This window comes from Leiobunum rupestre, chromosome 8, assembly GCF_980474605.1.
Source record: "Leiobunum rupestre chromosome 8, qqLeiRupe1.1.hap1, whole genome shotgun sequence".
Taxonomy (NCBI): Eukaryota; Metazoa; Arthropoda; class Arachnida; order Opiliones; family Sclerosomatidae; genus Leiobunum; species Leiobunum rupestre.
In genome coordinates, this window is record NC_143391.1 from 54,202,735 (window position 1) to 54,217,590 (window position 14,856).

A 14,856-nucleotide genomic window follows, 5' to 3' on the forward strand; every position below is an offset into this window, starting at 1 on the left:
AAATTGAGGAGCCTAAATAATGAAATTCACATTTCTTATCTTATACCTGCTACGCTATGGCGTACTTCACGAATGCAAAATTTCCCGATATGCATCTTATGCATGCACTCGTTAAGAGAAAGGCGGTGGAAGCGCGGCGCTTGAAACAGGAGCACCTTCCTCAAAGACAGCTTCCACATCGACAAAGGCTCACGGAGGTTGAGAGATGCTTTAGAGAAACTGGGAAAATACAACCCAATAGACCTGATGCCGCAGTAGGAGACGTTCCAGAAGAAATGGAGGAACAAGTACTTACTATTTTTGAGGATGCTTCTACGACAAGTATGAGGCAAGAGTAGATAGAAATTAATAAGAATAAAAATAGCTACTTTATTTACACAGTAAAAGTTTAAAAGTACAACATTAAGTACGCGGCGACTAGTTTCGCGCTCTGTTCAGAGGCATCATCAGGTCTGGTTTTGACAAATTAAAATATACAAATTACGGTTCGGGGCCTTAGATGTTTTAAGAGATCGATTAATAGATGATAATTGTAATAGAATGGAATTGGAAGACATTATAAATCTAGTCTAAATTGGTGTAATAGACCCTTTCTTCACAATTACCGGCAGGATATACATTCAAAAGTCAGGCTTAGCGATGGGTAGCCCTCTGTCCCCACTCTTATGTGATATTTATCTAAACAAACTTGAGACACAAATTATTTTTAATTCTCCTTTTACCATTAATTTTTGGAAGCGATACGTAGACGATATTATTTCCAATTGGATACATGGTACGGCTAATCTTAACAAGTTCCTGGATTATATCAACTCGGTAGACTCTCATAATTTACGTTAGAGATCGAAAATAATAGCTCCATCCCTTTCTTCGATGTTCTAATTACAAAAAACAATAATCAAATTGAAACTAAAGTTTTTCGAAAACCGTTTTCTGTATCCATGCCCCCACATTGAAAATCTAATCACCCTCCTGCCCAAAAACTGACGGCGTTTTATACTTTTATGACAAGAGCCATTAATATTTGTTCACACCCTACCAGCTTAAATAACGAAATCAATATGATCAAAGCCATAGCGGAGGATAGGGGGTTTCCGGTTCCTATATTGAACAGGGGCTTATACAAAATCAGAAATAGGGCGAAAATAATTAAAATTACCCGTCTGAAAGCTGGCATAAATAAACATGATTTTGTTGTTCTACCCTTTTGTAATAGCATAAGTCAATGTATCGGCAATGTGTTTAGTAACAATAATATAAAACCTGTATTTAAACCTATTAACAAAATACAATATAACTTCGGTTCTCTTAAAGATAAACATCACTTTTAGACAAATATGGTGTTTATGAACTAAACTGTTCCTGTGAAATTACACGGGCCAATGCATTAGAAATTTCTACAAACGTTTTAATTTTCCGGAAAAATAAAATGCGGAAGATTTTCCGAATTGCGGAAAGTTTTCCCCAAATCGGAAAAATAAAAATTTGAAACAAATTACCTTTTAAGGGTTTTAAATGTTTTTAACTTTTTATCGATGTAAAATGTCTAATATCAGTAAACATACTACAAAACCTTAATAGCGTTACATTGTTAGTCTGTTTAAACTAGTCTAGAAGTTTAGTTTTACTTTCAGATTCGAAAAAATGAGGCGAAAATACCGCTTTATTTCAATTTGCAAACAATATATTATACTACTCATGGAATGAAAACTTTTATTATTTTTTTCGGAAAAATACGGAAATTTTCCGGAAAATTTTCCGAGCGGGAAATTTTCCACGGAAAATTTTCCGACTTACAACACTATAAAAATGACATAAAAATAATAAATCTTACAACTCTGCTCGGGCGGAACATATCGCGGATAACCCTACCCATAAAATATCTTTTAATAAACCTAAACATATCGCCTACGTTGATAATTATTTTAAATTAAATATTAGAGAGTCATTGCAAATAATTAAAAAACGGAAATTAAATCTAAGCTTGAACAGAGATAATGGTCCGGGTAGCTTTTTAGCTGAATTGTGGTAAACCAGCTTCATGATTGTTTTTCTGTATTATTTTTGGTCTTGTAGCTTTCTGTTTTTTCTAGTTTTTTAGTTTTGTCACGTGGTTCTCCCGAACCGTAATTTGTATATTTTTAATTTGTCAAAACCAGACCTGATGATGCCTCTGAAAAGAGCGCGAAACTAGTCGCCGTGTACTAAATGTTGTACTTTTAAACTTTTACTGTGTAAAGCTATTTTTATTCTTATTAAAATATACACAGGTGTCTTGTGTAACGGCCACGCCAACGTGGGGACAGGGGTGGGGACACCCTTGGCGGAAGTATTCCGACCACCCGTTAGGGGATTGGTGGTCGTCCTCACACGGCCATCCACAAACTCTGCCTCCCGGACGCCTGGGATTACAGGAGTGAGCCACTACTCCCGGCATGGCGGAGGGTTTTTAAATCAGTGGAGTAAGGACGGAGAACTGATATAGAGGGAGGATAAAACTGAAAACTAATTATTAATTTCATGGTTATGTTTAAAATAAATTTATTTAAACTCTTCCAAAATATTTATACAAAATACGCATTTAGATAATGCGTATATATACTGGACATTATGATTTCACCGACATTATCTAAAATGGCTTGCTCATCTTTTATAAGGTTGGAAAACTCTGAGTCTGAAAAATGAAGGTCGCGATATTCGTTTCGCCTCGTTATCATTAGTGTCATAACGTCATTCAGTAAAGCGATCCCGTCCGCGTTAGGAGTTACATGGGGACTATAAGATATATATATATATTTTTTTTTCCTTTAAATTCTTAATCGAAATCCATGTGATCAGAGACAATACTACACATTGCGTCCAGTAATACCCGAAATCGGGTCCAAAAAAGGGCGTAAGTTCCGTGTTATGTACCTCCCATCGCCGTTCTTGGTAGCCGTATATTTTTCTTCTTCATCATCACCGCTAACGAAGATAGTAAATTATATGAATAAAAATGAGTAAAATTTCATAAATTAATAATAATAGTTACAAGAATGTTTTTATTTTTACCTAGAGAGAATGTCTATGTCGAGACGTTTTTTAGCCTTTCTCTCAATCCACCCGTTGGTCCCCCCAGTACGTTCCTCCGCTTAAAATAAATCGAATAGTCCCGGTTTTTCATTGGCTGCTTAAAATTTACGTCACCTAACGCGATGGAAATCAAACGCCGGTGACGTTTTGCCCCCCCCCCCCCCGCGAGACGGGGGAAAGGCGTTTAACGGGCCCGGCGATTGTCGCAACATAATCATTCTTCATAAATATAAATAAATACATTCTTGGTAGTTATTAAAAAAGGAAATAAAAATTAATAATAGTTATTTAAAAAATAAATAAAAATTAAAAATAATTAACCAAAGAAATCTTACACATTTTCCAAATCTGAGTTTGCGACCGTACTAGTGTCGTCATCCACTTCGATGTAGGGTATATCCATCGGAAGATTGGCAGTAGTCTAAATTGTAGATTTTGTGCTTTTCTCAGATTGACCAGGGGGCTATATAAACATATTTTCGGATGTAAGCAGTTCCGGTAAACTGTAGGAGTGTAGGTTTCGGTCATGTCTGCAAGATGGGTGTTTCGACTGGCACTACTGGATATTGAGGTTATATTGAGGTTCCGTCGGTTCAGTATAAAAATTATTTTCTCAATGTTAGGATCATCAGTCTTTGAGTTCCAGTCAAAGGTGTTCGGCTCCGTCTATCTCACGAGATTAATGTTTTCCAGCAGAGTTTGCAAGTTTTTCAATTTGTAAGTGTATTTAAGAATTATTTTTTCATGAAATAATATACTTAAATACTTAGATACTTGGTTTTATTTTCAAATTTATAAATACTTGAAATATATATTTCAGCTTAATAATGAAGGCTATCGTAGTAGATGTTGAATATCTCATTGGACGGGACACCACTACAAAGGTTGTAAAAGAGGTCGCGGGGGTTTCGGTCAGCGCGGATCAGAAAATTGCGGCGTTCCTGTTGGGACCAACGTACAGCCAGGATATCTTATCGCAAAAAATCAGCAAACAAAACGAGCGGACGACGAAGAATCTTCACGGGATTGCGTGGGACACTGGATTTATCCCTTACGAAAAACTGAATCAAGTGTTAATCACGATGACCCGAGACTATGATACGGTTTTCACGAAAGGATCCGAAAAATGCGCTCTATTAAGGGGCATCTTGCAACGAGACGTCCACGATTTGGGTGATTTTGGGTGTCGGATATGGGAATGGATCCCACGGTGAAATGTTTATTTAGCCACAGATACAACCACCATTGCGCGCTTCAAAAATCCTCGTTATATTCATCTTGGGTGTATAACAATATTGTTAGTGTAGTTTCGCAAATATTTTAAATAAAATATTATTTTTTTCAACTGACACTGAATTTATATTTTATTTTTATTTTATAAGCCAACCAAAGCGCAAGTTTCCCCTATTCGTTTTCATACGCTGACCTAACTTTATATGTTTGGAAAATATATTTAGTTGCGCAAATATTTTAGATAAAATATGATTTTGCTGAGACTGAATTTATTTTTTTATAAGCCTACAAACCTGAAAGTTTCCCGTACCTGTTTTCGAACGTTGACTTAGTTTTCTTAATACTATGGAAAATGTATTTAGTATGTTACGGTAGCTACTATAGTTTGATATTCACAAATTTGTTTTTTAATCTGCTACAAGTACATACAACTACTATAGTAGGGGAGAGGTATAATCAATAAGAGCCAGTATCTAAAAAAGTAGGAAAAATTCAATTCGATGACAATTCGCTGTAAGGAAATGAATCGCTTTCCGCGGACGGCGGCGTGAATCCCGAAGGGCCGGCAACCGCGACGGACGCGAACCCTGACGGTTCGGTAACCTCAGATCAACTTTGACCTGGCCAGGGGCATGTGTCCCAATCTTGTCGGCGAAGGGGGGGGAGAGAACCCGCAGGCGTGTAGTCCAAAAGCGCGTTCGCCACGAACAATACTGCGAGGGTCTGTTAAAGAGTAAGGTAACCGTCGAAGAAATGAAGCGTATTGTCAGTAAAAAAACATGAATTATTAACGGTACGTCAAACCAAAATGTGCCTTAATCCGTGTGACGATAAACGTTATACGTTGTCACTCAGACATTATCGTATTGAGAAATGAAAATCCATAAAAAGAAATTATTTCGAAATATTTATTGCCTACTTTTTATGCATGAATTCCGTAATCATAAGATCATTTACATTTTTATCTTTAGAAAATCTTTGTAATATTTTAAACATTTTTATACCCCTACACCGATTAATAGAGAAATATACACAATATCCGCCACATGTTTTACTAAAATAACCTTGCAATTGATAGGAATTATACGTAACAGTTAGACTGTTGCGTTCTACAAAATCGTTAAATTTAAATAAATCTGGGGGGTTTCCATAGCTTTCGAAAAATTCGGTGTTATTTTTCCTTGAAATGTAGATAGTAATCCTGTGTTCTCCTTGCCCTTTCGATGTGTCGCTGTTGACGATGTATAGCGAGGGGAATGCTTTGACGATTTTGGGTAGCTTATCTGCGGGGTAGATTCCCCTGAATATATTCTTGACGTACGGGTCACGCTTCAGGATTCTTTCGAGTTGACGCGAGTCCATTATGAGCGTTGATCGAATAAAACCGCTCTGTTTTTGTCTATTTCAACCAATGATTGATATTCCGAATTGTATTCAACGCTTCTCCGAAGATTAATTCTAGGCGAACGCTCCCATTCTTTAAAAGGTTGAAACATTCGGTTGAGCTTCCGTTGAGATCCGGGGTTAAATCAAATACGAAAAGAGCGTGTCCATTCATCACGTCCAATAAAATTACCTTCCATTGACCAGTTTCTAGAAATTGATTAGCGTAAGAGCGCATAAAAAGGTTTTCTTTGAAGTTTGGGCTCAAAGGCTTCTGGGGGACACTACTCCCGTCAATGTATTTGAGTCAGCGAGAAATTTTGGAAGTTGAACGGAGACATTTGAAATAACCTAAGAAGGCATTCTGGTTGACTAAACCAATGACTACTTCATTTGGTAGTTGACCACTATATAAATTGTCCTTGACAGCTATTTTGTTTCCGCATTCTGTTCTCGTAAATGGAAATTTCATGTTGGTCAATTCCATCTTCTTAGCATGCGCAAGCATTAACTCGGGTGTCAATTTAACTTTTCTAATGGACATTGACGCATTTCGTACCATCCGTGTGTAAACAGAATTCATTGGGGCTTTTAATAAACTTAAAATTCACGTCGATCATGTTAGGAATAAATCGATTTTGATGGCAAATATCAGCGTGTACGACCCCAATCATATCTATTACCCCTTCTTGAGCGAATTTAGTACGATTCTTGAATCCATTGTTATTAAAAAATCCATCAAATTTTCTCGCTTCGTCTTTGTAGAAGAGCGCACCCATTAAGAAACACTTTTAAGCCGGCCCTCCAAATGTCAAGAGAGTTTGGATCATGCTCTTGTAAGGGTACTGTTGAGCGCACGACGTAACTGATCTGTCTCCCAATGAGACGTGAACTTCTCCGAAGAGTTTGTGCAAAAATAAATTTTCCGGTCCAACTTTGTCCGCGGGTGTTTTTGCGGTGATATTTTCGTCTAAAGGTAAAGATCCATCCGGTTAATGATTTTAACTTGAACTTGAATAAGCGTTTTTTTTTTTTCAAATCAATGTAGGTTTCCGACTTTCCGGCGATGGAGAATATTATCGTCTGATTTTCATTAACGTTTGATGAAGGGTTATATTCTACCCACTGACTTCCTATTATTCCGGTTTGAGTATACGGTACGCGAAATAAATCAAGTTCCGAGCTAATTCTGTATTGAGAACTGAGGTGGGCGAGTGACATTATGAAAAAATATCGGAGCTCGTAAGAGCAGATCTTCTCTTACTCTTGGTTCGAACTGAGCTGATGATTTTGGTCGCTTTTCGTTTCCTTTTACCATTACCGGTGAGAGCTTTCACGTGCTCAGCGGCTCTTCTCAAAGTTTCTTTCCCCGCTTCTTTCCCCCTAGTTTTTAAAGCCTCTTTGAGTGATACCCCACCGGAGATGTCTGAAGCGATTTTAGAATCTGTATTTAAAAATTTCCGTCCTAAAAAGGAAGCTCCCTTTTTTAAGATGGACATGGCAGATCGAAATGCCGAAGCTAATATACTTTCGAGCCCATACCCTCATTGTACGGCGACACCCCGATATACAATTCCAATTTGATTCAAGTAATAATTTTGAAAGTCGCTTACCGAAACGTAATCTAAATTATGAGACGTCATGTTTCTTCTTTTTACGTACTCGTCGTAAATGAAGATAAATCTGATTTTCTTTAGGTTTTATAGGGAAGTCCAAGTTCTTCGTGGTCTAAAGTGTAACGTAACATGCACTTTTCCTCGTTCAAAATGTACCGGACGACCTATTTCAGTCATAATATTAATTTCAATCGTTTGAAAATTGTTTTTCGCTATAGGCATATAATGAGGTCTCGAAAACTCCTTCTCAACAATATCGCCGTCTTTCCCTTGAATACTTATAATTCGCAAAAGGGGTACGTCTGAGTCGCCGACCGATCGGCTTTGAACGATATCCGAGTAGATGAACAGGGAATGTAAACCCGCGTCCATGTCGCAGCTGAAAGGCGCAGTCATGGAGGAGTCAACAGTTACATCTTCTCCGGGGTTTCTCATTAACCCTAATATAGAGGCAATTTCGTGGGGGAAATGTATTTGGTTCATTTCCTCTAATGTAACCACAACCCTGCGATTTGGTTTGTTATAATGAAACTTGACTCTAGAACTTATATTTTGACAGAAATCATCAACCGACAGAATTTCTAGTAAATCTTCGACTCCATAACACCCTGGCGGTATTACGATATTTACGAAATCCGTTATTCCACTGAGATCCCTTTTGACGTGGTTAGTCAGAGTAAAGAGCTGTTTCATTTGTTTTGTTAGTTTTCCTTTCGATTCTTCCGAAATTGTTTTCCAAATTCGAACTACGCACTCTTCTTCAACGTTATTCCAAGTTCTCGGATAACTGATTTCAGCAAGACCAACTTCGTAAGCACCATCGAGATTTACCGGTTCCGGTAAATACGTTCTAAACTTGCTTATAGTGTTATTTTTAAAATAGTGCATGGGGAGAGTAATATAGAAACTCATTGTGTCACAATTTCTTGGACTCAAGAATCGAAATCGGAGCCGTAACCACGCCAACGCACGAGAAATTCTTTAGTTCCGTCAGGTTTTGTACTCCTCTTTAAAACTTTATCTATTTTAAATATAGTGTTGTTGAGGTCCTTCCCTATTTTCTGTATTTCCTCTTTGTAGAAAACTCCCAAAATGAGCTCGGAGTTCAAATCTTCGAGTTTATATACCGGTGGGTCTCTCGGTATTAGCTCTACTACTTTGAATAATTCCTCGGTAAAGTTAGCTTTATATCCCTTTTCGAAAGTTCTTTTATTTTTGCTGATTCGAACTAAGTCGTCTATTTCAAAATGAAACTTGACAGTAGGATAAAAATCAATTTTCCCATATAAATTATCCCATATCTGTTTTGAATTTCCGGTTGTTACTTCAACGGGTTTACATTTTGCAGATCTATGGAAGTTGTTGTTATAAGAATCCAATAAATCCGGTAGTACGTCGATATATTTATGCGTATTGTTTTGGGTGAAATAACGGTACACGCGCGATTGAAACGTTCGATGACACTCGATTTTACTTCTGAATGCGTCGCGAAAAACTTGATTCCTCTACGTTTCAGTTCGCGTTGAACCTCTTTGCAAAGAAACTTATTTCCGTGATCAGTTTGAACAATCTTTGGTTTTCTACATGATTCTAAAATCGCTTTTAACGCCGTACCCATCGTTGCCCCTTTCTTGTCTTTTGTGGCCACCGCAAAAGCGTATTTACTAAATACATCAATACAACATAAAAGATAACCGAAACCTTTATTATGTCGTTTGATGTCTTGCAGGTCTGCCAGGTCGAGTTTCCATTGTTCGTCTATCCCATACACTATCGTTCTGTTCCGTCGAAAATGCTGTCTAATCGGTTTGTGAAGTGTATAGGTATCCTGCCCTTTTAAAAATCCCTTAATGTCTTTTATGGAAACCTTCAGACCCTTTGCTTTGGCTGCGCGATAAAGGTCTTGCACACCGCCGTAACTTCCAGGATCCTTTACATTAAAGTATATTTTTTCAAGATTGTCCATTGCTCGTGCAGTTCATTTTCCGTTCGTGATACCAGTACAAGAAATCAAAGAGTTCAAAAACCATAATAATGAATAAAAGTAAAAATGCTATGATGACTTTCGGAGATTTAAAGTACGACAGGGATAAAGATTCTAAGAAACCCGCGGGAGCAGAAGTGGGGCTAACACTAGAGATAGAAATCCACCTTTTTGTACTAAAACTTCCTTAAATTGCTACAATGCTTCTTCAACCGGCAACCGCTTCTTCTGTTCATCTGTCAGTTTCACGTTCCCTCGTAACACATTTATACAACATTCCGCAATCGCCTTGATCACGTCATTATTAGCGTATTTGATAGACGCGTTCCTTTGACAAGAATTACACGTGGTAAGGAACTTTAAAAATTCCCGATGATCATGTAATCTCTTAGACATGATTTATTTTGGAATAAAAACGGCAGCCTCTTCTCCAAGTAGTAGTCTGGTTCGTAGTCTATGCTGATCTGATGTGGTTGGCTTTAAATCAATCCATAAATATCCGAAATTTCTGACCGTCGCTTGATGAAACACGTCGATGACGTATTTACTGTTAGTAGGTGAAATCTGACGCGCGAAATGGAAAATCGCTGACTTATCACGTGGATACTTAAATATTATCAAATAGTGAGAGTTCAAGTTTAAAGTCCTAATTTCCTTTCCAGGGTAATATCAATTTTGCATTAAAATGAAAACTGAAGTATTCTTGTGATGGGACCCTCGGATAAATAAATTCGTAAATCATCGAGAATGATAAAAAAATTTACGTTAGGATCCAAAATGTTAACGTCAAGTATTCCCTCGTAAGATTCAACCGTAGGTGTATGGTCTAATACCGTGTTAAACAGTTTGGGTTGATATTCCGTATAACACCATATTATTCTCTCTGGGGGGGGGGTGAAATACAAATATTTTTATTTTTGATAAGGTTAGCTACGAAGAAAGATTTTCCGGACTGCGTCGCACCAACGATGAGCCCGTTGAAAGGGTGCTGTAAGGTGAAATCCATTTTTAAGAATGACAAAATATTTACAAAAAATCTCTTTTAGCAGTACATACAATTTGATTTATCATTCTTTTACAAAAACATCATTTAAAAATGTTTTGAATGAATATGTGTTGCCGATCTCTTCGTAGTTTAATTTCACGACTGCTAACATATAGTTCATTTCAACCCGCATCTCCCACGCGTTAAGACAATCGTGTTGTAGCTGGGAAGGGTGGGCAATATCACAACCATAACAGTAACTAATTCCGGCACGCAGTTGTTCATGAACCTTCTTGTTTATAAGTTTCCGAACCCTGATTACTTCACTCAGGTAAGTCTTCACCTCGTCGCTAACGTCGAAAAGAGTTTTACTTAGATGAAGTTCTACTGCAAAACCTCTCTTTCTGGGTAGAAGCTTTCCTAAGTGTACTCCAGTCCCGAGGTAGATTTCTCGAATTGCCGGCCCATCGGGGTTCGCGCCACCGTCCGCGGAAAGCGATTCATTTCCTTACAGCGAATTGTCATCGAATTGAATTTTTCCTACTTTATTAGATACTGGCTCTTATTGATTATACCTCTCCCCTACTATAGTAGTTGTATGTACTTGTATCAGATTAAAAAACAAATTTGTGAATATCAAACTATAGTAGCTACCGCAACATACTAAATACATTTTCCATAGTATTAAGAAAACTAAGTCAACGTTCGAAAACAGGTAGGGGGAACTTTCAGGTTTGTAGGCTTTTAAAAATATAAATTCAGTCTCAGCAAAATCATATTTTATCTAAAATATTTGCGCAACTAAATATATTTTCCAAACATATAAAGTTAAGTCAGCGTATGAAAACGAATAGGGGAAACTTGCGCTTTGGTTGGCTTATAAAATAAAAATAAAATATAAATTCAGTGTCAGTTGAAAAAAATAATATTTTATTTAAAATATTTGCGAAACTACACTAACAATATTGTTATACACCCAAGATGAATATAACGAGGATTTTTGAAGCGCGCAATGGTGGTTGTATCTGTGGCTAAATAAACATTTCACCGTGGGATCCATTCCCATATCCGACACCCAAAATCACCCAAATCGTGGACGTCTCGTTGCAAGATGCCCCTTAATAGAGCGCATTTTTCGGATCCTTTCGTGAAAACCGTATCATAGTCTCGGGTCATCGTGATTAACACTTGATTCAGTTTTTCGTATGGTTATCCCATACGAAAAACCAGTGTCCCACGCATTCCCGTGAAGATTCTTCGTCGTCCACTCGTTTTGTTTGCTGATTTTTTGCGATACGATTTCCTGGCTGTGCGGGGGTTCAAATAGGAACGCCGCAACTTTCTGATCCGCGCTGACCGAAACCCCCGCGACATCTTTTACAACCTTTGTAGTGGTGTCCCGTCCAATGAGATATTCAACATCTACTACGAAAGCCTTCATTATTAAGCTGAAATATATATTTCAAGTATTTATAAATTTGAAAATAAAACCAAGTATCTAAGTATTTAAGTAAATTATTTCATGAACAAATAATTCTAAAATACACTTACAAATTGAAAAACTTGCAAACTCTGCTGGAAAACATTAATCCCGTGAGATAGACGGAGCCGAACACCTTTGACTGGATCTCAAAGACTGATGCTCCTAACTTTGAGAAAATAATTTTTATACTGAACTGCCGGAACCTCAATATCCGATAGTGCTGGATAGTCGGAATTTACAATTTTTCGAGTTACCTGCCGGAAGCGTCAATATCCAGGTAAGCCGGGTTGCCAGTCGGAACACCCATCTTGCAGACATGATCGAAACCTACAGTTTACCGGAACTGTTTATATCCGAAAATATGTGTATATAACCCCCTGGTCAATCTGAGAAAACCACAAAATCTACAATTTAAACTACTGCCAATCTTCCGATGGATGTACCCTAGATCGAAGTGGATGACGACGCTAGTACGGTCGCAAACTCGGATTTGGAAAATGTGTAAGATTTTTATTTATTTTTTAAGTAACTATTATTAATTTTTATTTCCTTTTTTTAATAACTACCAAGAATGTATTTATTTATATTTATGAAGAATGATTGTGTTGCGACAATCGCCGGGCACGTTAAAAGCCTTTCCCCCGTCTCGCGCGCGGGGGGGGGGGAGGGGAGGGGACAAAACGTCACCGGCGTTTGATTTCCATCGCGTTAGGTGACGTAAATTTTAAGCAGCCAATGAAAAACCGGGATTATTCGATTTATTTTAAGCGGAGGAACCTACTGGGGGGACCAACGGGTGGATTGAGAGAAAGGCTAAAAAACGTCTCGACATAGACATTCTCCCTAGGTAAAAATAAATACATTCTTGTAACTATTATTAATTTGTATTTACTCTTTTAATAACTATTATTAATTTTTATTTACTTTTTTAATAACTATTATTAATTTTTATTCATATAATTTACTATCTTCGTTAGCGGTGATTATGAAGAAGAATATACGGCTACCAAGAACTGCGATAGGAGGTACATAACACGGAACTTACGCGCTTTTTTGGACCCGTGGCACCGATTTCGGGTATTACTGGACGCAATGTGCAGTATTGTCTCCGATCACATGGATTTTGAGTAAGAATTTAAAGAAAAAAAAAATTATATATATATATATATATATATATATATATATATATTTATATTGTTTATTTTTTTATCTCCTAACGCGAACGGGATCGCTATACTGAATGACGTTATGACACTAATGATAACGAGGCGAAACGAATATCGCGACCTTCAACTTTCAGACTCCGAGTTTTCCCACCTTATAAAAGATGAGCAAGTGAGTCGTACATAACCTTTTTACAAGACACTTGACCAGAGCTACTTGAAGACGTACCGCTAACAGTAAGACAACACATGTGGTTTATGCACGACGGAGCACCCCCTCTTTTAATCCTTCGGGTTAGAGCTTATCATGATGCCGAGTTTCCTCAGAGGTGGATAGGTCGAGGTGGAACTGTTGAATGGCCAGCCAGATCTCCTGTTTTGAACCAATGTGATTTCTATATTTGGTGCCATAATAAGGACTTGGTATACAAATCTGAAATGCGAGACGGTGAAGACTGACGTCAACGCACAATTAACGCCTGCGCTCCTATCCAAAACACGCTAGAAATCTTTCGTCGTGTTCGAGAATCTTTTCGAAGACGCGTCCAAGCTTGCCTACACGCCAATGGGGGCCATTTAGAACCTATTTTGTAAATACTAGGGTGCCAATTAAATACATGTAAAAATCGCAAGTTGGACTTTTCGTTGGTCTCACCCTCTAACTTTTTCCCTTAGTGATAAAATACAAACTCTGAAAATTTCATATCGTTTAGTTGATATATAGAGGTTGCGCAACAAAAGACTGTCTAAACCTTTTTATTATAACCCATTTCGTATTTAAATAAGTATTTTACTAACGTTTCTGATCATGAGAGATCATTCTTAACTTTATAATATTATCCACTGGTGAATGCTGAAGATGGCGAGTATAAGTGGCACAGTTACTACAAAAAGCCGTGGGATTTGGTTGGTTGGAGGCACCTTTGAATCTTTAAGTGGCTGTAAACTACCGTCAAATAAACAAGTTTTAGGACGTTTTTTCCACCTGCACTCACATGAAAAGAAATCTATTCAATTCAGTGCCTCAACTACAGCTAAGGAAATTTGTACGTTTTGGGATAAGGCAAAAATTCCCACAAGAAAGCAATACCTCGTCATTAACCAAATTAAAAAACTACACTTTAAGTGGCAAACTTTAAAAAAAAGTGCTTCGAGACGAACACCGCAACAACTAGAGAAGGAATCGGCATTCGTCAGTGTGTTTAATGACTTATTTGGCATAGCTCACGTGGATGCTTTGACTCTCATGACAATAGAAGAGATTTTCTGAAAGCCCAGAGAGAAAGGGAGGCGTGGAAGCATGGGCTCGCTTGACACTTTTCTTGCTAAAAAAGAAGAGCGACGACAAAAGTGACACTTACAAATTGAGTCAAGAGGCACAAGCAAGTGCCGTTTTTAATTTAATAAAAGAGTGGAATTTAAGTGAACATATTCAATTTATGTGCTTCGATACAACAGCCAGTAACAGTGGAGTTAAAGCTGGTGCCTGCGTTCTCCTTGAAAAGAAACTACAATGGGACCTTATTAGCTTAGCTTGCCGACACCATGATATGGAGATTGCTATTGAGAGTGTTTTCAATGCTTTAATGGGAGCGACGAGTGGACCAAATATCAAGATTTGCCAGAGGTTTTCTGACTACTAGAAAAAGATAGACATAGCTGTATACGAGAGTGGTATCCATGAAGATTCTGTGGCTAAACAATTAAATCCATTGAAAGAGCATCTTGTAAAGTTCCTCAAAGATCAGCTAAAAACATTCCAACCCAGAGATGACTATAAAGAGTTATTGCAGCTCTCTCTTTTATTCCTGGGTGATGATGACACCATTAAACGTATTCATGCTCCTGGAGCTCTGCATCAAGCTAGGTGGATGGCTAAGCTAATATACAGTCTGAAGATCTACTTGTTTCGCTCACAGTTCAAATTAAGTGCCCGA

The 14,856-nt window shown here is 37.7% G+C and overlaps 2 protein-coding genes and 1 long non-coding RNA gene across 3 annotated transcripts in view; all 3 read left to right on the forward strand.

Annotated features, from left to right (window-relative positions):
• LOC149933709 (uncharacterized) overlaps positions 1 to 14,856 on the forward strand; it is a 586,576-nt gene that overhangs the window by 33,701 nt on the left and 538,019 nt on the right. The gene's annotated exons all lie outside the window — the stretch shown is intronic.
• LOC149933711 (uncharacterized) overlaps positions 1 to 14,856 on the forward strand; it is a 44,304-nt gene that overhangs the window by 2,007 nt on the left and 27,441 nt on the right. The gene's annotated exons all lie outside the window — the stretch shown is intronic.
• Positions 218 to 4,421, forward strand: LOC149933712 (uncharacterized). The gene is made up of 3 exons (XM_090155376.1): positions 218 to 287; positions 3,696 to 3,789; positions 3,893 to 4,421. Exons 2-3 carry the CDS (start codon positions 3,755 to 3,757, stop codon positions 4,284 to 4,286), a joined length of 429 nt encoding a protein of 142 aa, XP_090011502.1. The 5' UTR covers positions 218 to 287; positions 3,696 to 3,754; the 3' UTR covers positions 4,287 to 4,421.

Coding starts and splice junctions, on each gene's coding strand:
- LOC149933712 (XM_090155376.1), top strand. CDS start 3,755: ATGTTTTCCAGCAGAGTTTGCAAGTTTTTCAATTT. Junction 3,790..3,892: donor GTTTGCAAGTTTTTCAATTT/GTAAGTGTATTT, acceptor TATATATTTCAG/CTTAATAATGAAGGCTATCG.